The sequence below is a fragment of the Balaenoptera physalus genome (genome assembly GCF_965194825.1).
Source record: "Balaenoptera physalus genome assembly, chromosome: 6".
Classification (NCBI taxonomy): domain Eukaryota; kingdom Metazoa; phylum Chordata; class Mammalia; order Artiodactyla; family Balaenopteridae; genus Balaenoptera; species Balaenoptera physalus.
The window spans coordinates 132,282,856-132,304,894 of record NC_138885.1 but is presented as its reverse complement, the minus strand read 5'-3'; the positions used below and the strand labels follow the sequence as shown (position 1 = coordinate 132,304,894).

The 22,039-nt window shown below is 38.5% G+C and overlaps 1 protein-coding gene and 1 pseudogene across 8 annotated transcripts in view; one reads left to right on the top strand and one right to left on the bottom strand.

Moving 5' to 3' along the window:
* The window catches only part of USP40 (ubiquitin specific peptidase 40), a 95,048-nt gene that overhangs the window by 18,860 nt on the left and 54,149 nt on the right, over positions 1 to 22,039 (top strand). For all 7 annotated transcript variants that reach the window (XM_082466261.1, XM_082466260.1, XM_082466259.1 and 4 more), the window contains 5 exons: positions 5,856 to 5,951; positions 7,331 to 7,438; positions 16,673 to 16,973; positions 19,608 to 19,689; positions 21,217 to 21,388. In XM_082466261.1, coding sequence (XP_082322387.1) covers positions 5,856 to 5,951; positions 7,331 to 7,438; positions 16,673 to 16,973; positions 19,608 to 19,689; positions 21,217 to 21,388 — 759 coding nt within the window. The remainder of the gene's footprint in view (positions 1 to 5,855; positions 5,952 to 7,330; positions 7,439 to 16,672; positions 16,974 to 19,607; positions 19,690 to 21,216; positions 21,389 to 22,039) is intronic.
* On the bottom strand, positions 1,966 to 5,848 carry LOC309663014 (large ribosomal subunit protein uL22 pseudogene; annotated as a pseudogene). The gene is made up of 2 exons (XR_014268416.1): positions 2,977 to 5,848; positions 1,966 to 2,639 (listed from the first exon to the last, which is right to left on the bottom strand). The product of XR_014268416.1 is annotated as a large ribosomal subunit protein uL22 pseudogene (transcript).

Sequence of the window (22,039 nt, the reverse complement as noted above, 5' to 3'; positions counted from 1 at the left end):
CACTAATTGGGACTCTACTTCCAGTTATTTACAGTGGGAAAAATTATAATCTATTACACACCAGCACCAAACTCTCAACCACTTTTCTAAAATGTAACTAAAACACTGGTAAGTTCCAACCCATCATGTTAGGATGTAGAATGCTTAAAACCTATCTTCAAGAGTGTCCGTTAATATCTTTGTGAATGAAAAATTGCTCCACATGTAGTAACGTGGCTTCTCTGAGTGCCAGCAGTATAGAAGATGCTGTGTTCCCTTTGTTGACATTCACTTTGCCTTTCAGAACATCTACCTGTGTTTCTGATGCTCTATCAGTTGTACTTAGAATGTACTGAGAGATAACATATGTTTTGTAAAGTTTGGGTATTTAAAGTCTAGCTGTTCTAGTGGGAAAATGTTGATCAGGGAGGTGTTCTGTGGGGCTATGTCTATACTGTATTTTTTGGACTATTCGTGGCTGGTGTATTGAAGTACAGTTATCTTTAGTACATTGATTTTATAATCAACCATCTTGCTAAACCCTCTTATGTTGTAGAAATTTTTGGAAAAAGACAGTTTTGTTTCACTCTTTCCAGGCCTTAACCTTCCATTTCTTTTATTTCTACAACTGGGTTTATCCAATTCTGGGTTGAGAAAGCCATACAAGCATCTCTCAAATGCTTGTGCCATATTTGCCAAGACACTAGCTTGTTTGGGCACATTCCAGTCAGATGGAGTGAAGCACTTCTTATCCTCCTCTGGTCTAATTCTGCTCTCCATGTTTCCATCCTTCGTTGCTGATTCTTAACCTGTTGCCTTCCTTCACTCTGCTGTCTTACAGTCGCAGGGTCCCGTAGTAGTGAACCTTACTCTCTAGGGCACCCCCAGCCCTTTCAAACAATTATTTTAACTTTATTTCATTCTCTCTAAAAGATGAAGTTGAAGCCTTTTATTAGATTCTCATAGAAGCTTGCGAACAGGTCTAATAAATAGTTATGATGTTGTTCATTTATTTTTTTCTCTTTGCCTTTTCCACTGTAGTTCTTGGTTTTTTCCTTCCATTTATGCTTCCATTTGTGGCAGCCTTTTTTTCCGATGTTGCCCTGTCTCTCTTCAGCCTTAGAAAGTGCTCCTGGCCTCCATGTCAGTTCCGCTTCCGCCTCAGGAGTGTGCCTCTGCTTTCCTCCATGCTGGCTGCAGACATTTCTTCAATTTTGCTCAGCCATTGTCAGATTTCAGGCACTTCTCTAGCTGGTGGGATTTATCCTCAGTATTTTGAGGCATAAAATATTTATTTACAGTTTCCTATTTAAGTTTATCATTGACGTCATGCACAGAGGTAGCTTCACACTCTGTGGTGAGGTAGCGTGGCTCAAAAGTAATGATGCTTTTCTTCGTGTCTTCCTTTTGGTTTGTGCTTCCTTGAACTTCTCTGCAATTTTGTGTTCATTTCTTTGGAAATGATCAGCAGCGTCAGGCTCTTCTCCCGGTTCCATTACGTGACTCGAGAGGGCAGGCAGGCGTTCTTTCATTTGGTTTTGCCCTCTGCACTGCTTCTCTGGTCTTGAACCTCTGGTACTTTAGCGAGGTCTTCCTCGGGGCTTAAAGAACAATCAGAAGATTGCTTTCTGTTTGTGCTTGTGTATTTCCTTATTCACGGCCTCTATGAAGCATCCCTTTTTTTTTCTTTTTTTTTTTTTTTAATTCTGCTCTTTAAGAATCACGAGCTTTGTGGTGTTCACATAATGATGAGTGCTTTAAGAATTTCAACTTCAGTAGATACACCTGCTGGACACTGCTTGTCTCTCTACTACCATTATCCTGAGAGATCTCTTATGCCTAGAGACAAAGAATTCCAGATACTCTAAACATAGTCAGGTATTGTTTTTTCTGCTTATAGTTTAGCAGTTTCTTCTTCCCTTTCAAGGAGCTGTCTGCAAGGAACAAGTTTCATGACCAACCCCACATAATGTTCCCTGGGTGAAAGCCAACATCTCAGTCTCTCTCAGCCTAAGTAGAAGGTGATCTCTTGCCTCTTGCCTGGAGGTCATTAACTATTCAAAATGTGGCTCTCGATCCAGTGTGAAGAGGAGCCTGACCTGTGCCTTCCAAAGTGGGCTCTTTAGCTTCACTGATGGTTGACATCACTTCAGACATCATCTTGCACATTTGAGGATGTGGGACAAAGAAGCTTTACAGCAGCTCCCAGTAGGCAGCCCTGGGACTGGTGCCTCCTGGACGAGCCTGTCCCCACAAGGCCAAGGTCGGCCACTGGCAGAGGGCAGGAGGACGAGGCCCAGCCCACGTGCCACCTGCACCAGTGTGTCGCATCCTAGGCAATGCCGGCCTGCGTCTCCCCTCCTACCAGTTCTAAATCTCTTGTTCCTTAGCCATAAATGGCTTTAAACATATTAAACATACTATTTTATTATTCTCTGTCTGATAATTGCAGTATCTGAAGACTTTGTGGGTCTTTGGATATCTGCTGATTCTGTTTCCTTATGATTTTGTTATTTTAGACTGTGGGCTTGGTTGGCTGGTTGGTTTTTTAAGAACACGGTGTAGGAGTAATTTGAAGCCCGAGTTAAAAGTACCTTCTTCCATGAAAGATGTGTATTTGTCTCTACCACATGCCTGGGGTCACCTCCAACCTTTAATACCTTTTTTTTTTTTTTTAATTGTAGCTGTTTTTTTTTTTAATTAATTAATTTATTTACTTATTTATGGCTGTGCTGGGTCTTCGTTTCTGTGCGAGGGCTTTCTCTAGTTGCGGCGAGTGGGGGCCACTCTTCATTGCGGTGCACGGGCCTCTCACTATCGCGGCCTCTCTTGTTGCGGCGCACAGGCTCCAGACGCGCAGGCTCAGTAATTGTGGCTCACGGGCGTAGTTGCTCCGCGGCATGTGGGATCTTCCCAGACCAGGGCTTGAGCCCGTGTCCTCTGCATTGGCAGGCAGATTCTCAACCACTGCGCCACCAGGGAAGCCCCTTTTAATACCTTTAAAATAAGATCTAGACTTGGTGGTTCTAGAGCCATACAACTAATGTGAATTTGGGCCACAAACCCACATGAAGACCTACTTGTGATTACAGATTATTAGAGGAAATGTTTTTCCACCTTCATCTAGTATCAAGGTCAAAACAGCAAGTTTCTCATTGTCCTTTGTTGTGGGGTGGATTTTTTGGTAGGTCATGCTTATATTGATAGCGTAGTCCTTTCAGGTTTCTAGCTTTCCACTGGAATCTATCTTTGTGGTATAATAAAAAATATATACTTGGTCCTTGTCCCAGGTCCCTGGCACAGAGCTCCTTGAAATTTCCTGAGTGATAGGCATGATGTCTTTTCTTGTTCATAATGAACCCCTTTCAACCATACCTGAGTTTATGCTAATGAGGTTACCTGCGGGGTGAGGGCTGGTCAGCAGAGAAACCAACCACATGATTAGAGGGTTGGAACTTTCAGACCCCACCCCCTCACCCAGGGAGGGACAGGGGCTGGAGATTGAGTTTGGTCACCAAGGGCCAACGATTTAATCAATCATGCCTGCATAATGAAACTTTGATTAACACTCTGAAAGAAGAGGACTAAGGGAGCTTCCAGGTTGGTGAATACATCCATGTCCAGGGAGGGTGGCCACCCCAACTCCATGCGGACAGAGGCTTCTGCACTGGGGACCCTCCCCAGCCTTGCCCTGTGTACCTTCATCTGGCTGTTCATTTGTATCCTTTGTAATAAACTCTAGTCCTGAGTATAAGTTCCTAAGTTCTATGAGCTGTTCAGGAAATTATCAAACATGAAGTGGAGCTTGTAGAATTTGTAATCGGCCAGGCAGGAGTGCAGGTAGCCTGGGAACCCCATTTGCAGCTGGTATCTGAAGTGGGGGCAGTCTCGTGGGACTTAGCAACATTAGTGTCAGAATTGAATTGACGGACAGCCAGGTGGTGTCAAAGAATTGGAGAGCTGGTTGTTTAGAAAACCAGCCATTCAGCTCCCCGCGTTGGGTAGGTCCTTATGCTTTGTCTCCCAGACCCTGTCCCGCATGAGCATCAAGGTGGTAGCTGTGTGTCAGCAAGGCTGGGCGGCTGGAGACCTCAACTCTGGATTTCTTCCCTGGATTGCCATGTCACTTGTTCTCTGAGGATTTTCCCGATGTTCTCTTGCTAGTTCAGCATGTGTTTAAAAAGATATTTTCTTTTGTTGTGTTTTACTTTATCCAGCATTTTTAGTAATTTTACAGCAGGATGGTTGTATTTCATCTGCCATATTCTTCTATATTTCTTTATTATTTTTGTCTTATGTTAACTATTTAGGTCTATTTGTGTTTATGATTTTAAGCCAGTTTAAAATACCTTTGCAAGATGCCATGTATGAAAAAAATGAATAAAAATACCTTATCAGGAGAATTTTGACATGTTTCCAAGTAACTTCATAAGATGGGGTGAAAACTTGGGTGATCAGAAAATAGGAGAGAGGGACTTCCCTGGTGGCGCAGCGGTTAAAAATCTGCCTGCCAATGCAGGGGACACGGGTTCGAGCCCTGGTCCAGGAAGATCCCACATGCCACGGAGCAACTAAGCCCATGTGCCACAACTACTGAGCCTGCATGCCACAGCTACTGAAGCCTGCGCGCCTAGAGCCCGTGCTCCACAATAAGAGAAGCCACCGCAATGAGAAGCCTGCACACCGCAACGAAGAGTAGCCCCTGCTCGCCGCAACTAGAGAAAGCCTGCACGCATTAACGAAGACCCAATGAAGCCAAAAATAAAGAAATAAATAAATAATTTATAAAAAAGAAAATAGGAGGGAATGTTTAAGCTGAGCTTGCAGAGGTTGGTAGGATTTTGTTAGGCCAACATAAGTGAGTGAGAATAAATTGGGTGGAGACCAGAAAATATTTTGAACTGAATGATAATGAAAACACAACATATCAAAATTGTACGATGCAGCTAAAGTAGTGCTTAGTGGGAAAATGTTGGAACCCGCTGTGTGTATTGTGCTAGAAGCTTTCCTTCACAATCCCAATTTACAGATAATGCCAGACAGATTAGGTAATTTGTCCAGGATTATTCAACCACAGTTGAAATTTAAAGCCAGGCTGCCTGATTCCAAAGCATATACAAATTATTATGATGTTTTTATCATCATTTCTCCATCTTGAAACCTCCGTGGCACAAACACTCCTATTTCATTAACTGCTTTTTAAGGAATTAGTGATAGAAACTTTTTTTCTTACTTTTATTTGCATTTATTTTTTGCGGCATTTATTCCTGGGCCATAAGTTTTTGTTTCTTCAGTTTCTTCTGGTATATCTTTTTCTTCGGGGCAACCTCCCTTTCTGGTTTAGGAACAATCTGTTCTTTTTCAGTAAGGGTCATCTCAATGTGGCAGGGAGAGCTCACGTATGGGTTGATCCAACCATGAGCTCTGTAAGTCCTGCGCCGCATCTTGGGGGCTTTGTTCACCTGGATGTGCTCAATGACCAGAGAATACATCTAAGCCCTTAAGTTCAGCATTACTCTGAATTTTTGAGCATGTGCAGTAAAAATTCAACGCTCTTTTTGGGCCACCGGCCCTGCATCCAGCCCCACTGTTTGGCCTGGGCACACCTACCAACTCCACCACTGTAACGACGGAATGGCACACACTGCTTTTTAAAAGTGACATCCTTCAGATACTTGGTGGCTTTTCGGATACACATATCCTTAATGGCCTGGGCAGTTTCATGAGTGTTCTTAAAGTGAACACGAGGATTTGAACCTCTTGAGTTGCATGATTTTGTGGGGTTTTCTGGGTCAGGTGAATAGTGAACCATTTTTAGAGGTCACCTCAGGCCGCTTACCAGAAAAGCGAAACTTTTTTATTGTTTTCTTTCTTAGGAGGACAAAAGTAATCCAGATGTGAATTTGGAAGATCTTCAAAATGAAGAAGAGATTGATGATCCATTGATGATTCTGAAAGCAGTCTTATTACAGGTAGAGAGAGTGTATGTTTATATTTGTGTGTGTATATCAGGTATATGATTCAGTTGGTAGAAGTGATATTGTTACTATTCATAGTCTTTTTCTTTTGGGAAATTCTCTATGTCTATTTAAAAAATTTTTTTTATTGGAGACTTTTGGTTATAAAAGGAATACATATGAATAGTAGAAAATTTGAGGGGAAAAAATTAGAAAGTATGTAAAGAAACAAAGTTTAAATAAACCAAATGTCCGGTCATTGTTAACACTTTGATATATATTCTTTGCATTCTATTTCCTTTGTGTTTATATACATATATTAGGATTGGGTTACAAGTTTTTTGTGATATTGTTATTTTAAATAGAATTGGGATTTACTTTACATACGGTTTTGGAATTTACTGTTTTCCCATATTATCCTTTTAATGTCCATAGGACCTGAAGTTATGTCCCCTTTTTCATTCCCAATATTGATAATATCTCACGTATATGACTTTTAATGTTTGCTTCGTACCCTGTTGTAAAGATGGTAGTCTCTTTTCATTTATTCATTCAGTCTTAATAAACAGTTTTTTTCTCAATTTCTTACTAGGGGCCTAGGTTGAGTATTGGTCTATGGCCACTATATTAGTCTACTAGGGTTGCCATAACAAAATCCCACAGACTGGGTGTCTAACGTAACAGGAATTTATTTTCTCATAGTGCTGGAGGCTGGAAGTCCAGATCAAGGTGTCGGCAGGTTTGGTCTCTTCTGAGGCCTCTCTCCTTGGCTTGCGGATGGCTGCCTTCTTGCTGCTTTCTCACATGGCCTTTTCTATGTGCATGCACATCCCTGTGTCTTTGTGTGTCCAAATTTCCTCTTCTTATAAGGACACCAGTCAGATTGGATAAGGGCCCACCCTAAAGGCCTCATTTTAACTTAATCACTTCTTTAAAGTCCCTATCCAAACATAGTCACAGTTGAAATTTTGAGGGTTAGGAATTCAGCATATGAAGGGACACATTTCAGCCCATAATTGTCACTTCTTACCCCCTTTTAGAACTTGGTTATACTTCAAAACATTCAGAAGAGACATTAGTCTTTTTGCACTAAAGTATTTCTTCTAAAAATCCCACATAATATCAGGAATTTACCAAACCTCGGAATACTCTTTGGATATTGCTCTTGAAATGTTTAAACTTTGCCACATGGAAAGTGGCAGAATTCAAGTTTTCTAAACTTAGGCTTAATCTATTTTTTAAAAAACATTTTATTTTGAAACAATTACGGTTAATGCACTTACATGTTTGCTGTTACAGGCACATTTATTAATCCTGTTGGTTCCATTGAACTCATAAGTGTTGAGGTTATGTCTTATCAAATTTTCTTAAATGACTTTCTTTTCTTTCATAAGGAGGAGAGTAATCTAATTCCTGTTGATCAGCTGGGCCAGAAACTCTTGAAAAAGATAGGAATATCTTGGAATAAGAAGTACAGAAAACAGTATGGACCACTGCGAAAGGTAATACATGACATCCTTATAAGAAGTCCTATTCCCAGGAAATTTTATTATGATTTTGGCAACATGAATTTCTTTGGGGAAGGAAATTTAAATTAGACGGAAATACAATTAGTATTTTTGTTTAATGGTTAGAATTCAGTTAATTATTAAGTAATTTATAGAATCAAGAAGTAAGCAAAAAAAGAATAGAGGAGGGGCTTCTAATCACAACAGCAAAAAATGTCACAAAGTTCATATCCTGAAGCTTATCATCTTATTTATAGAAACGTCTTCAGGTATTCACCCAAATCTCACTTTTATCTTTCTTTGACACACAGTTCTACTAAACTTGGCAATCTGGTTTCCTAGGCTGTAGGGTTAGGTGCAAAAACTGGTACTGCCAGACTTGGGAGACAAAAACTTGACTAAAAACAAACAAAGCAACAGAACAGTTAGTCAATATTTTGGAGCTATTTCTTGTAGAAGCAAAGAGTGTACACAATATAAACTGTGTTTAAGTTCATCTTTTAATTAGACCACAGTTCATAAATGAAGTTAATGACCATGAGTTCATAGATAGTCTTAGGTTTTCATTTAAAATGATTGGATCAGTGTTTCAATATTTTACTGTTAAGTATGTTATCAGCTGTGCAGGGACTTTTTTGTCTTGTTTTGTTTTTAAATAAAAATATCCTTCATAAGTTTGAGGACATTAGCTTGTATTTACAGTTGACTGATAGTTTTATCTCTTTTTTTCTTTGAGGTTAATTTGTGCCTTTATTTGCCAGTATAACTTAACTACAATGGCTTGCAAACTTTTTTGACCTAAAAAATGCATCTTACATCACAATCCAACCAACACACACGTATATAACTTGTATACATATGTGTATAACTGAAATGAGTTTTGCCAAAAATACCTATCCTGACACTGAATGTTCTTTTTTCTAAGACTTTTTTTTGAGTAGTTTTAGGTTTACAACAAAATTAACAAGAAGGTACAGAAATTTCCCATATACCCCTTTCCCACATACATGCGTAGGTGTTATCAATATCACTCATCAGGGTGGTGTGTTTTTTTTTTTTTCCCTAAACCTAGGATGAACTACATTGACACATCATAATTGCCAAAGTCCACAGTTCACCTAAGGTTCATTCTAATGAAGTAGATAATATGGTACATTCTGTAGGTTTAGACAAAAGTATACTGACATATATCCATTGTTATGATGTCATACGAAGTATTTTCACTGCGCTAAACAACTGGACTCTGTGTATTCATCACCCCTCTCCCCCAAATGCCTGGCAACCACTGATCTTTTTATTGTCTCCTTAGTTTTGCCTTTTCCAGAATGGCATGTAGTTGGAACCTATCTCTTTCTTTCTTTTTTTTTTTTTCTCTTGAAAAGAGAGTTTCAAAGCCTTTATATTTATGAGACCACTCATGGCCCACCCATTCATGGGCTGGACGGGCTCTAAGTGGCAGGACTTCCCCACTAAATACTGCAGCTTTTCTTCCAATATTGAACCCTGTCCCACTGGTCTTGCCCAGCAGCCACCGAAGTGCAGGAGGACACATGTAGAGTATCTGTTCATAGGAAGGCCAAAAGTCTTATGCCCGTTAGCACAATGAACCCCAGATTCCTTTCGGGTGTGATATAAGCAGCTGATAGTTTTATCTTGAATAGAGGTTGGATTTTATCAAATGCTGTTTTGTGTACATTTATCAACGTGATCACATGGCTTTTCTCTTTTATTCTGTTAATGTGGTGAATTCTGCTGACTGACCTTTTCGATGTTAGAGCAAATCTTACACTTCTGGGATGAAGCACACGTGGTCATGATATACTTGTGTGTATTGCTGTATACATTTGGCTCATATTTCACTAAGGATTTTGTGTCTATGAGAGATATGGGTCTTTAGTTTTCTTTTTCTGTAATATCTTTGTCAGGTTTTAGTATCAGGGTTATGCAGGACTCAAAAGAAGTTAGGAAATATTCCCTTTTTTATATTCTTGGAAAGGATTTCTCTGAGATAGATTGTTATTTCTTTCTTAAATGTTTGGTGAAGCTAGTTAGACTTGGAATTTTTTTATGATAAGGTTTTTAAATTATAGTTTTAATTTCTTTATTTGTAGAGTTGTTTTAGATTTTTTATTTACTTCTTGCATTATTTTGGAAAATTATATTTTTTAAAGAATTTGTCCTTTTATCTATGGTGTCAAATTTATTGGCATGAAGTTATTCAAAATGTCTCATGTTATCTTTTCTAGTGTCTGTAGGACCTAAATTTCTTCTTTTTCATTCCTGATATTAATAATTTGTGTTTGCTTACTTTTGTTTTTCGTAAGTCTTGCTTAGGGCTTATCAAGTTTATTAAGTTTTTCAAAAAACAACTTTTTTGCCTTTGTTGATTTTTCTCTACTAATCTGTTTTCTACTTCATTGATTTCTGCTCTTGTTTTTAATTATTTCCTTCCTTTTACCTTTGGGGTTTAATTTAATCATCTTTTTCTAGCTTCTTGGGTTGGTATCTCAGTTGTTTTTTAAACCTGCCTTTTAATTCATGCTTTTAAATCTATAATTTCCTTCTTAGCGCTAATTAAGCTGTGGCTAAATTTGACATGTTATCATTATCTTTCAATTAAAAATATTTTGTAATTTTTCCTTCTGATTCTTTTATTGACCCATGAGGTTTTTGGAGGTGGATAGCTTAATTTCCAAATATTTGGGGGATTTCTAGTTATCTTTTTGTTATATCTGTAAATTGATGTCTAATTCCGTTTTACTCTGAAAACATGCTCTCTATGATTTCACTTATTTTGAATTTTTTGAGACTTGTTTCATGCCTCAGGGTATGGTCTGTCTTGCTGAATGTTTCTATTCACCAGTAAAGTTATTAATTTTCTGCAGTTGTTGGGTATAGTGTTTCATAAATGTCAGCTAGGTCAAATTGGTTAATAGCATTCTTTATTTCATCCCTATTCTTAACTTATTTTTCTGTCTTTCTGTTGCATCAGTTACTGAGAGAGTAGATTTAAATCTCCAACTGTAGTTGTACCTTTGCCCTTTCGTCCTTTTACTGTGGACAGTTGTGCTCCATGCGTCTTGAAGATGCATTATTAGTTGCATACACACTTTGGATTGTTAGTGGTCTTTTGACATAAGCCCTTCCTTTATCTCTGCTAATGGTCCTTACCTTCACATCTGCCTTATCTGGGATTAATGTCACATACAAGCTTTCTAATGCACGTGTGTCTCTTGTAAACAGTATGAAGTTGGTTCTTGTTTATTTTGGAAAATTGTGATTTTTAAGGAATTTGTTCTCAAAGTGTCAAATTTCTTAGTATAAAGTTGTTTGAAATATTACCATATTATCCTTTTAATTTCTGTAGGACCTGTAGGACCCTATTTCATTTCTGATATTGGTAATTTGTGTTTTTTAGCTTTCTTTTGCATCAGTCTTGCTAGGGGTTTATCAAGGTTATTGTACTTTTCTTTTTTAAAAATAATTAATTAATTAATTAATTAAACTTTTGGCTGTGTTGGGTCTTTGTTGCCGCACGCGGGCTTTCTAGTTGCGGCGAGCAGGGGCTACTCTTTGTCGCGGTGCACAGACTTCTTATTGCAGTGGCTTCTCTTGTGGAGCATGGGCTGTAGGCGCACAGGCTTCAGTAGTTGTTGCACGTGGGCTCAGTAGTTGTGGCTCGTGGGCTCTAGAGCGCAGACTCAATAGTTGTGGCGCATGGGCTTAGTTGCTCCATGGCATGTGGGATCTTCCCAGACCAGGGCTTGAACCCCTGTCCCCTGCATTGGCAGGCGGATTCTTAAACACTGCACCACCAGGGAAGTCCAAGGTTATTAAACTTTTCAAAGAAACAGCTTTGCATTTGTTGTTTTTCTCTATTGTTCATCTCTTTTCTATCAAATGATAGAGTTTGACAGTCTCTTCCTTTAAAGTAGAATGTTCAGTCCATTTTTTTTTATTAAATTTTTAAAAATTAATTTATTTAATTTATTTATTTTTGGCTGCATTGGGTCTTCTTTGCTGCATGTGGGCTTTCTCTAGTTGCAGTGAGCAGAGGTTGCTCTTTGTTGCAATGCATGGACTTCTCATTGCAGTGGCTTCTCTTGTTGGGGAGCAGAGGCTCTAGGCATGTGGGCTTCAGTAGTTGTGGTAGGCGGGCTAGGTCGTTGTAGCTTGCGGGCTCTAGAGCGCAGGCTCAGTAGTTGTGGCACACAGGCTTAGTTGCTCCGCGGCATGTGGGATCTTCCCGGACCAGGGATTGAACCCGTGTCCCCTGCATTGGCAGGCGGATTCTTAACGACTGCACCACCAGGGAAGCCCCCATTTATTTTTATTTTAAAAAATATTTATTTATTTTTTTATTATCTTTGGCTGTGTTGGGTCTTCGTTTCTGTGCGAGGCTTTCTCTAGTTGTGGCAAGCGGGGGCCATTCTTCATCACGGTGCGCAGGCCTCTCACTATCACGACCTCTCTTGTTGCGGAGCACAGGCTCCAGACGCGCAGGCTCAGCAGCTGTGGCTCACGGGCCTAGCTGCTCCTCAGCATGTGGGATCCTCCCAGACCAGGGCTTGAACCCGTGTCCCCTGCATCGGCAGGCAGATTCTCAACCACTGCGCCACCAGGGAAGCCCCCATTTTTTTTTAATGTATTAAATTGTGCGGTTGAGTTTGAATTTATCATGTAGCCATTTGTTTTTTATTTGCTTCCTCTGTCTTCCTTGCCTTTCTTTCTTTCTGTCTTTCTTACCTTTGGACTAATCAAGTAATTTTTAGTGTTGGATTTTTGTCTCTTCTGTTGACTTTTTAGCTGTACTACTTTAACTTTTTTATTCTAGGTATTACACTATACATAAGTTAATATTATAAATTACAGACCAATAGTGTAACACTTCATGTACAAGGTAAGATGTATAAGGTACAGTAGTATAATTCCATTTCCCGACTTCCATCCTTTTCTGCTGTTGTCTTATATTTTACCATTATGTGTAAATTCACCGTGTGTGTATGTATGCATGTGTTTACTTTAAACATTTAAGCAACTTTTAAAGAAATTAATGAAAAAATCATGTTTTATTTTATCTATTCTGGTGTTCATTGCTCCTTCTTGCATGTCCAGGTTTGCGTCTAATATCATTTCTCTTCAACCTAGAGAACTTCCTTTAGCATTTCTTGGGCATCCAGAACTGCTGGCAAAAATATTCTCAGCTTTTGTTTGTCTGAAGTTTTTATCTTGCATTCGTTTGTTTAAATGATATTTTTGCTGGATATAGAATTCTTTTTTTTCTTTTTAAAAATTATTTATTTTTGGGCTTCCCTGGTGGTGCAGTGGTTGAGAATCTGCCTGCCAATGCAGGGGACACGGGTTCGCGCCCTGGTCTGGGAAGATCCCACATGCCGCGGAGCAACTGGGCCCGTGAGCCACAACTACTGAGCCTGCGCGTCTGGAGCCTGTGCTCCGCAACAAGAGAGGCCACGATAGTGAGAGGCCCACGCACCGCAATGAAGAGTGGCCCCCGCTCGCCGCAACTAGAGAAAGCCCTAGCACAGAAACGAAGACCCAACATAGCAATCAATCAATCAATCAATAAATCTTTAAAAAAAAAAAAACAAAAAAAAACAACAGGAACATTTGTAATTAGGATAACTGAAATAAGGGAAAAGTCTTCAGACCATTGGAAGAATGGGATGGTTTAAATTAAAATATATAATTATTATATACTTTAAAAAAAAATTATTTATTTTTGGTTGCGTTGTGTCTTCGTTGCTGCACACAGGCTTTCTCTAGTTGGGTCGAGTGGGGGCTACTCTTCGTTGTGGTGTGCGGGCTTCTCATTGCAATGGCTTCTCTTGTTGCGGAGCGCGGGCTCTAGGCATGCAAGCTTCAGTAGTTATGGCACATGGGCTTCAGTAGTTATGGCACATGGGCTCAGTAGTTGTGGATCGTGGGCTCTAGAGCACAGGCTCAGTAGTTGTGGCACACGGGCTTAGTTGCTCTGCAGCATGTGGGATCTTCCCGGACCAGGGATCAAGCCCATGTCCCCTGCATTGGCAGGTGGATTCTTAACCACTGCACCACCAGGGAAGTCCTGGATACAGAATTCTAGGTTAATAGCTTTTATTGGTTTTTTCAGCACTTTAAAGATGTCATTTTATTATGTTTTAGCTTCCTTTATTTTGGCTGAGAAGTCAGTGTTACTTAAATGTAATGTGTCTTTTTTTTCTGTCTACTTTTAAGATAATCTCTTTATCTTTGGTTTTTAGCAGTTTAATAGCAGTGTGTCTCAGTATGGTGTTCTTTGTGTTTATTTACTTTGTATTTGCTAAGATTTTTTTTACCTGTGGCTTGAAATCTTTCCTCAGTTTTGGCCATTATATTTTCAATTTGTTTTTATGCCCCATTATCTCTCTCTTCTTCAGAAATTACACTTACATATATATTGGGCCATTCAGTAGTTTCTCACTGGTCTTAGATATTCTAGCAGGAGGGTTTTTTTTTCCCCTCACCCTCAATTTGGATAATTTCCATTAATCCGTCTTCATGTTCATTGATTCTTTCTCCTACTGTATCCAGTCTTTTAAGCCCAGCCAATGAATTAATGAATTTTTTCGTTTCAGATATTGTCTTATTCAGCTGTAGAATTTTTGCTTAGCTCTTATTTAAAGTGCCCATTTCTCTGCTGAAATTCCCCATTTGAACCTACTCTGTACATCCTTTCCTGTAAATTTACATATTTCAATAGCTGTTTACTCTTATAACATCTGGATTATTTCTGGGTCTGTATTTATTACCTTTTTTTTTCTCTTGTGAATTGACTGTCATTTCTTGGTTATGAATCACATTGTCCTATTTCTTCTCATGTCATATACTTTTATATTGCCTACTGGACATTGTGGATGATGTGTTTTAGAGGCTGTGGATTATGTTGTTGTTTTTTAGAAGGTTTATTTTTGGCTGCATTGGGTCTTCATTGCTGCACGTGGGCTTTCTCTAGTTGTGGTGAGCGGGAGCTACTCTTCGTTGTGGTGCGCAGGCTTCTTATTGCGGAGGCTTCTCTTGTTGCGGAGCATGGGCTCTAGGCGCGTGGACTCAGTAGCTGTGGCTCGTGGGCTCTAGAGCACAGGCTTAGTAGTTGTGGCTCACGGGCTCAGTTGCTCCGCGGCATGTGGGGTCTTCCCGGACCAGGGCTCGAACCCGTGTCCCCTGCATTGGCAGGCCGATTCTTAACCACTGTGCCACCAGGGAAGTCCTATGTTATTGTTTCTAAAGGGTTTTTCATTACGTTCTAACAGGCCATTAAGTAACTTTGAATCATGTTGATCCTGTGGGAGCTTCATCTGGGGCTTTGGTAGGGTGGGTGTGTTGCATTTAGCTGTTAGTCCTGGGGCCTGCATGGTCCTCCCCCTTAAGGCAGAGGTTAGCAAACGTGGGGAAACTATGGCTTGCTGCCTTTTTTTGTACAGCCGCCAGGTAAGAACTGTCTTTGTATTTTCAAACAGTTATCTTTAGAAAGGTGCTCAAGTTTGCCTCTTAGCCCACAAAGCCTAAAATATTTACTGTCTGGCCCTTTATAGAAAAGTTTGCCAATCCCTGACCTGAGACACAGCCCTTCTAGGATTTCAGTGGGAAGCCTGAGGTGTTTGTCATATGCCTCTAATTTGGCAGGACTTCAACTCCATGCTCTTTCTTTTTTTTTTTTCTAATCTATCTTAATTTATTAATCCATTCACAACATGTTTATTTAACTCTATGCTCTTTCTACCCAGCAGCAGGGTGCTAAAATCTCTACTCAGATCTTAAATCTCCCAGCTGTTGCTTTCTGCTCATTTCCGTGGGTCTCAGGCTGTCCATGTACCATTCAAGACTCAGCCAAGGATTTGAGGAGGATTTGATAGAGATTTGGGGCTCCTGTATGGGATTTTTCTCTTTCACTTTCTAGGCTCTGTAGCATTCTCAAATTCTGTTTCCTTAGTCCAGTAAGACTCTTGCCCTTTGCTTGAACTCTCTTCCGCCACGCTCTGCCACAAACTGGGAAGTGGTGGGTTAATGCAGGACTCGCCTAGCTTGTTTCCCTTTTGAAGGGTTATGTGCCCCTCCACTTTAGGTCAGCTTTTGGTTACTCTCCAAACAATTGTTTTCATTATTTTGTCTAAAGTTTATAATTTTTAATCAGTGGGGTTAGTCCAATTAAAAGTTCTCTGCCATTACTGGAACCAGACTACACTGAAGTTTGCGGTTTAAAAGAGTTAATCCTCAACTATCAAACAAAGAAAAGATTCGCTATACAGAAATTATTCATTACTCAGAGGTTTCAAATTATTATTTTATTGTACGTAAATTAGCTACAAAACTATATTACCATCTGTTATACACAGTGTTAATAATGCCTTTGGGTCATATGCCCTATACCCTTTTGTTTGATTAGAGAGTATCCATTATCATAAATTCTTCCTTTCCAAGAAAAAATGAGAAAATCACCTTTCTGTGTTGATTGGTGATCTAAGCAAATGTTACAAATACCTCCCAAGTGATTTTCTCCATAAAGTAGTTTGTACTGAGAGAAAAGGAGGAGATACAAAGCCACATAGAGATTAGGGAATAAAAGAAGAGTAGAGCAGGGGATGGGGAGGTGGGATAGGCAATGGGGAGAGAAGTTTTTTTCTTCCTAATCCTTTAGGTAGAGGAACTTGAGAAATAATAGTCTTTGAGATTATGACTTAAGCCTTTCAGTGTTTTGATTTCCTGAGCTAGCCTGTCAGCTTCCGGGACAGACAACACTTAATTTAGTTAATGTAAGCTTATAATTATGACTATATCCCAACAGTTTGTCTGAGTCACTAGTTTTGAAATTATCTTCTGTGGTACTTCACTGTATAATTGCCTTTGTTTTGTGCTTTGTTTGGATTGCTTTAAACATTTCAAAAGTGTTTGATTTATCTAATCTGTTTCAGTAAAGACTTTTTAAAAACAGCAATTAAAGTATTTTTAAGATTGTGTCATGGCAGCTTTCTCCCTTGATATAACTGTTAGACTATTTAACAGAAAGCACTCGGGTTTTTATTAAATGTTTTATTATGGCCCAAAGGAAATTTTTTTTCCTCTTAGCTGGCCAGGCCAAAAAGTTGACATTAAAATATCTAATCACAGAAAAAGGAAAGTAAAGATTTTGTGATCATGTCAGTGGAATTTTTTTTCACTAACCTAATGTTTGTTTTTTTTTTTTCTGTGTAGTTTTTACAGCTTCATTCTCAGATATTTCTGCTCAGTTCAGATGAAAGTACAGTTAGTCTACTGAAGGACTGGTCTCTCCAGGCTGAGTCTGATGTACGAGGAAATGAGCCACAACTTTTGAAGACACTTACTTCAGACCCCCCGGGATTAATTGATAGACCCTCCTGTCCCCACTGGTTTGATATAAACGATTCCAGAGTCCAGCCAATCAAGGAAAAGGATATTGAACAGCAATTTCAGGGTAAAGAAAGTGCCTACATGTTGTTTTATCGGAAATCCCAGTTGCAGAGACCCCCTGAAGGTATGGAAAGATAAATGTCCCTATTTGTTTAAGTTGATCACTTTAAAAGATAAATATTGAATGTTATTTGAAAGTTTACCCTTTTAGAAGAAGGTTTACTCTTGAAACATTTTAAAATATTTTCAAGCTAACCATAAGAAATATACCAGAAGAAATTCAACATTCTGTCATTTTATAAAGATTATATATTTCTGGGTTTTTCCCCTGTAATAGTATGAGGCAATAGTTAGATTTTCAAAATTGCATTTTCTTGGACCACATCATGTTTTCTTGTTGTGTGGGCAGACATGATTGTCCTCTGCTCAGGCTTCTCTCTACAGTTTGGCCATGTGTTGTCTTTGAGTTGCAAGTGGCCTTGGTCTTATTTTCATGTGTTCTCTTTTATTTTCCTTTCTTTTTTCCTTTTCCTCAGGGTAATAAGTCTTTAAGCAATTGAAATATCTCTGAAGCCCTCTGTTGAATCTTCTAAGAGAGTTCATACCATGGTGGAGGTTAAACACTGAGACCCACAGTGATAAATTTTTGAATTGAAGCTACTAACGTGAATCAGTCTGTAAGACTTTATTTGATCACTTCCCAAAATTTATGCAAAAGTAAAAAATCCTAACTGGGAAGGCTCTGTAGATGGAGACGTATCTGTGATTAGAGATGAGGATACTGTCCCTAGAGAGTGAGCACAGTGATCATTTTTGTGAAGAATAAGAATAAAGCAGTTACCGATTTGCAGATGAATCAAAGGAAATTAACTCTCTGGATCTGAAACAATTACATAACTGTTCTGTTGACCAGAAGGGGCTTTGCTTTTTTCTGAGGGGAAAAAATATGGTAATCGTTCTGATAAAAATACTGGGGAGCTGAATTCACAGTTATAGAAATATATATCAATTTCTTCAGATGACGTATTGTCCTTTTCACTGAATTGAACTTTAGTGTGTATATGATTGGAATATGTACTAAGTGACAATTTTCCAGTTAGCTTAAGATTCAAATAAAGGTCTAACCAAAATCTTGATGGACTTTTTGGGGGGATGAATGGATGGAACTTGGCAAAACGATTCTAAAATTTACCTAGGAAGATAAATTAATGAAAATTGAAGAAGGAACTACTCAAGGAAAATTTACTGTATCACTATAAACATATTTATAGTGCTGTAGCAATTAAGACAGTGTAGTGCTAGTGCAAAGAGGTGGACAGATCACTGAGCAGTAAGCCCAGAAGTTGATCTAAGTATTTTTAAGATTTTAATCCATGAAAAGGTAGCTTTTCAGATAAATAGGGGAAAAATGAATTAATAAATACAACTGAGAAGTTGGTTAGTTGCTAATCACTTGAATTAGCAGTTAGTACAATCAAGTGATTATATTTATCACTTGCATGAAATTATAGTTCCTTTAATGTTTATGTAAAAAAGGAGCCTTAAAATGTATAAAATATAAATATTTTTCTGATCTTAAGGTAGAGAAGACCTTTCTAAGCATAAAAGCAATGAAAAAAAAATTGAGGAAGAGTGATGTAAACCTTATTACGTAATACCAAAAGGCAAAAGACAAGCTAGTGGAAAACAGCAAAATATATGACAAATTTATTTCCCCTATCTATAGAGCGCTCTTACATTTATTCCATTGTGCTCGGTAGTAAATTGGGAAAAAGATATAAATAACTAATGTACAAAAGAAGAAATAAGAACAACCAATAAACTGCAAAAAAAAAATATTCCATCTGGCCCGTAACCAAAAAACATGAATCATAAAAGCAATGAACGACAACCTTTTTCCTACCAAGTCAAATATTTCTATTAACCTAGTTCTCAACAGTTGGCACTACCTCTATATTTGGTATGTATATAAAGTAATACAACCAATTTGGTTGTATGTACTTAAAAACCTTAAACCAATAATTGTACTTCCACAAATTTGTCTTGAAATAATCAGGACTGTGTATACCTATTTATGTTCAAAGATGTTTGCTACCCCCGTTATTTTATAGTAATGACTAACAGAAGATCACCTAAATGTCTACCAGAAAAGGTTTGGTTAGATTAATTATGCTATTTATAGAATGGGCTACTATGCAATCATTTAAAGATTTGGAAAAATATTCACAACATATGAAATGAGAAAGCAACTTACATGTTTGTTGACTATACTCCCAGTTGCTTTAAATAAGCGTGGTGGTGTGTGTGTGTGTGTGAGTGTATAGACACATTGTGTAAAATAGAAAAAAGACCAGAAGTATATAGATCACATTTTAGCAGTATTCCCTAGGAGTGGGATTATAGATAATATTTATTTATTTTACATTAAAAAAAATCATTTCCAGAACTTTCACAGTGACCAATTATTAACATTTGTTATCAAGAAGAAAACAGCAGGTGTTCTTTTTAAAAAGTATATTTAAAAAGAGTTGAAGAAATGGAATTCTCTAGCTTGGCTTAAAGAACTGTTTACCTTTCATATGTTTTAATGTTTTCAATTTGCAGATGGGAAAACTGAGATCCAGAGAAAATTCATGTTCACACAGGCAGTAGAAGCTTTCCTAGCTCCCAGCGCGGTCCTTTCTAGTTTTCTGTGCTACCTCTTCAGCAACCAGTTTTTATGTAGTCAGCACAAGTTAATGGAAAATTTTGTTCACAGCTCGAGCTAACCCAAGATACAGGGTTCCATGTCATTTGCTGAATGAAATGGATGCAGCCAACATCGAACTACACATAAAAAGGTAATTTTAAATTACTTTTAGAGTTTGAATAGTTTTTCTGGAGAACGAGGATCTAATTTAGGTCTTAAGTATTCAGTAATGAAAATTAAAGCAGAAAAAAAGTCAACTGTTTAATGCCCGTGTCTTTTTATTAGCTGCTGAATGTTTATACTGAGAGTATCTTTTACTTTGAAATTACCCAGTGAGAGTGAATGAAATATTGACACTTAAATGGCCATCGCTAAGTAGAGATTGAAGCCTAAGAAAACTAGAGAAATCTGTGAGCACGTAGTTGTGCTGAATGAATTGTGTCCTGGCCTGTCAGGTTATTCCCTCGGCACAGGCAGAGCCCATTGTGAAAATTCCCCCTCATGTGTAAATGGTTTGTGAAGAACTGGCCTGTAGTGACAGCAGAGCAGCGGTGGGCAAAGGGGAGGAAATGTGGAGTCTACAGACTGTTTGGCTTAATGTCAGTCTTGGGCAAAACCCTACAATGGATTACTAAAGGGACAGTTTGTGAGAATTTGATGATCTGAACATTCTCTTTTGAGGTCTAACCTTGGACCATGAAGAACTGGTTCTTTATTTGCTCTCTGGGTTGGTGGGGTACTGGGTTAGGGAAATGGATGTTCCCATGGTCTCCTTGTGGACCTGAGGGGCTGACTACATAGCAGGGCTATGTTCAACATTTTTATCATTGATTTGAAGCTGAGAAAAAAAAATAGGTAGATTGAATGGCAGATTAAGATCAGAGGAGATCTCAACAAAAATCAAGACACTAAAAATATAAAAATTTAACAGAGTAATATATCTTAAGTGCGAAAAATAACCAACTTGCATGAGTGGTGTGGATTAGCAGTTGGTATTAAAAACAAAAACAACCTATGGGGTTTTAGTCAGCGAGCACTAAGCTTTTTAATGTGGTCATCGAAAAGCTAATGCTGTCTTTGACCACATTCACAGAATTGTGCCTGAGGTACCTGAATGGTGGCTATAGCTTCATCCAGCTCTCCGTTGGTGGGGCTGCCTGGAGTGTTTTTGGTGCTGTGCTTCACAGCAGCTGAATGGGTTCAGGAAAGTGTAGCAAGCGCCCGGCTGCTGCTGAGGCCATTTGACTTGGGGAGAGCAGACTCCAGGGATCATGAGGCTGACTTCACATAGTTTATGGGAGAGTCTGTGGGGTCTGGTTGAAGCAAGGAGAAAATAGAAGTTGTAAATCTAGCGCTTACCACAGTTACAGGAACGTGTTTCCAGCATTTTGTTCATAATTATAATCTCAGTATTGGACGAGTTCAAGTGTCAGTATTTGTTCAGAGTAACATTGCACAGTGTACATTAAAACCATCTTCCTTGGAATTCACGGTGGCAGAGCTATTAATTGAGAAACTAAAATGAGTCATTTTGGAGCATGGAAGAAAATGATGTTAATTATAATTACTTAGGTGGAGTGGAGAACTTTATATTGTAAATCAAATATTTTTGGTTTGAGATGAAACAGTATCTGTTGTAAAAACATGGCATTTATGTATTTTTTATGCCTCTTTAAAGGGCAGAATGTGATTCTACAAACAATAATTTTGAATTGCATCTCCACCTCGGCCCTCATTATCATTTCTTCAATGGGGCTCTGCACCCAGTAGTCTCTCAAACAGAAAGCATGTGGGATTTGACCTTTGATAAAAGAAAAACTTTAGGAGATCTTCGACAATCAATATTTCAGGTAATTTAGCCTCACTTACTCTTAATAGACATTAAGGTCTGTCTTAAGCTGGATTCTCCTTTTCAAACTTCTGTTTGAGATACAGCTATTTATTTTTCACAGCTGCTTAGGAAAATCCTACATCTACCACTTCCATAGAGGGATGGTCCAAATGTTCTCCCCTCACTTGTAAGTCTCTTAGAGAGGCTTTTCTGCACAATCAGGACTCACTGAGTCCTGCCAGCAGGTTTTCAGGGGAGAATCAAGCCTGGTATATTTAATCTGGGGGAGAGAAAGAGTATAAGGTTGTCTCTTTTGGGGAAAATAAATGAAAGAGAATTGTTTTTTTAAAGGAGTAAAAAGATAGATAATTATGTTGCCTAAAACCAAGAGCTACTAAACAAATAAAAGCAACTAACTTTTCTACCTTTCAGTATAGAATAACATTTATTAATAAGATTCCTAAGTGAAGGAAAATGTCTACTGGTCTATAGTAAAAGCAAACATCATTGTAATCATTGTCTCTAAATAATTTATCCAGTCGTGTTTTAACGACGACAGCAGTGCTCTTTATTTTACTTACAATGTTTTCATATAAATTCTATCGTTTAATTCTTTAACCTCATGAGGGCAAGATAACCCCATTTTAAAGATGAGGAAATTGTGATATAA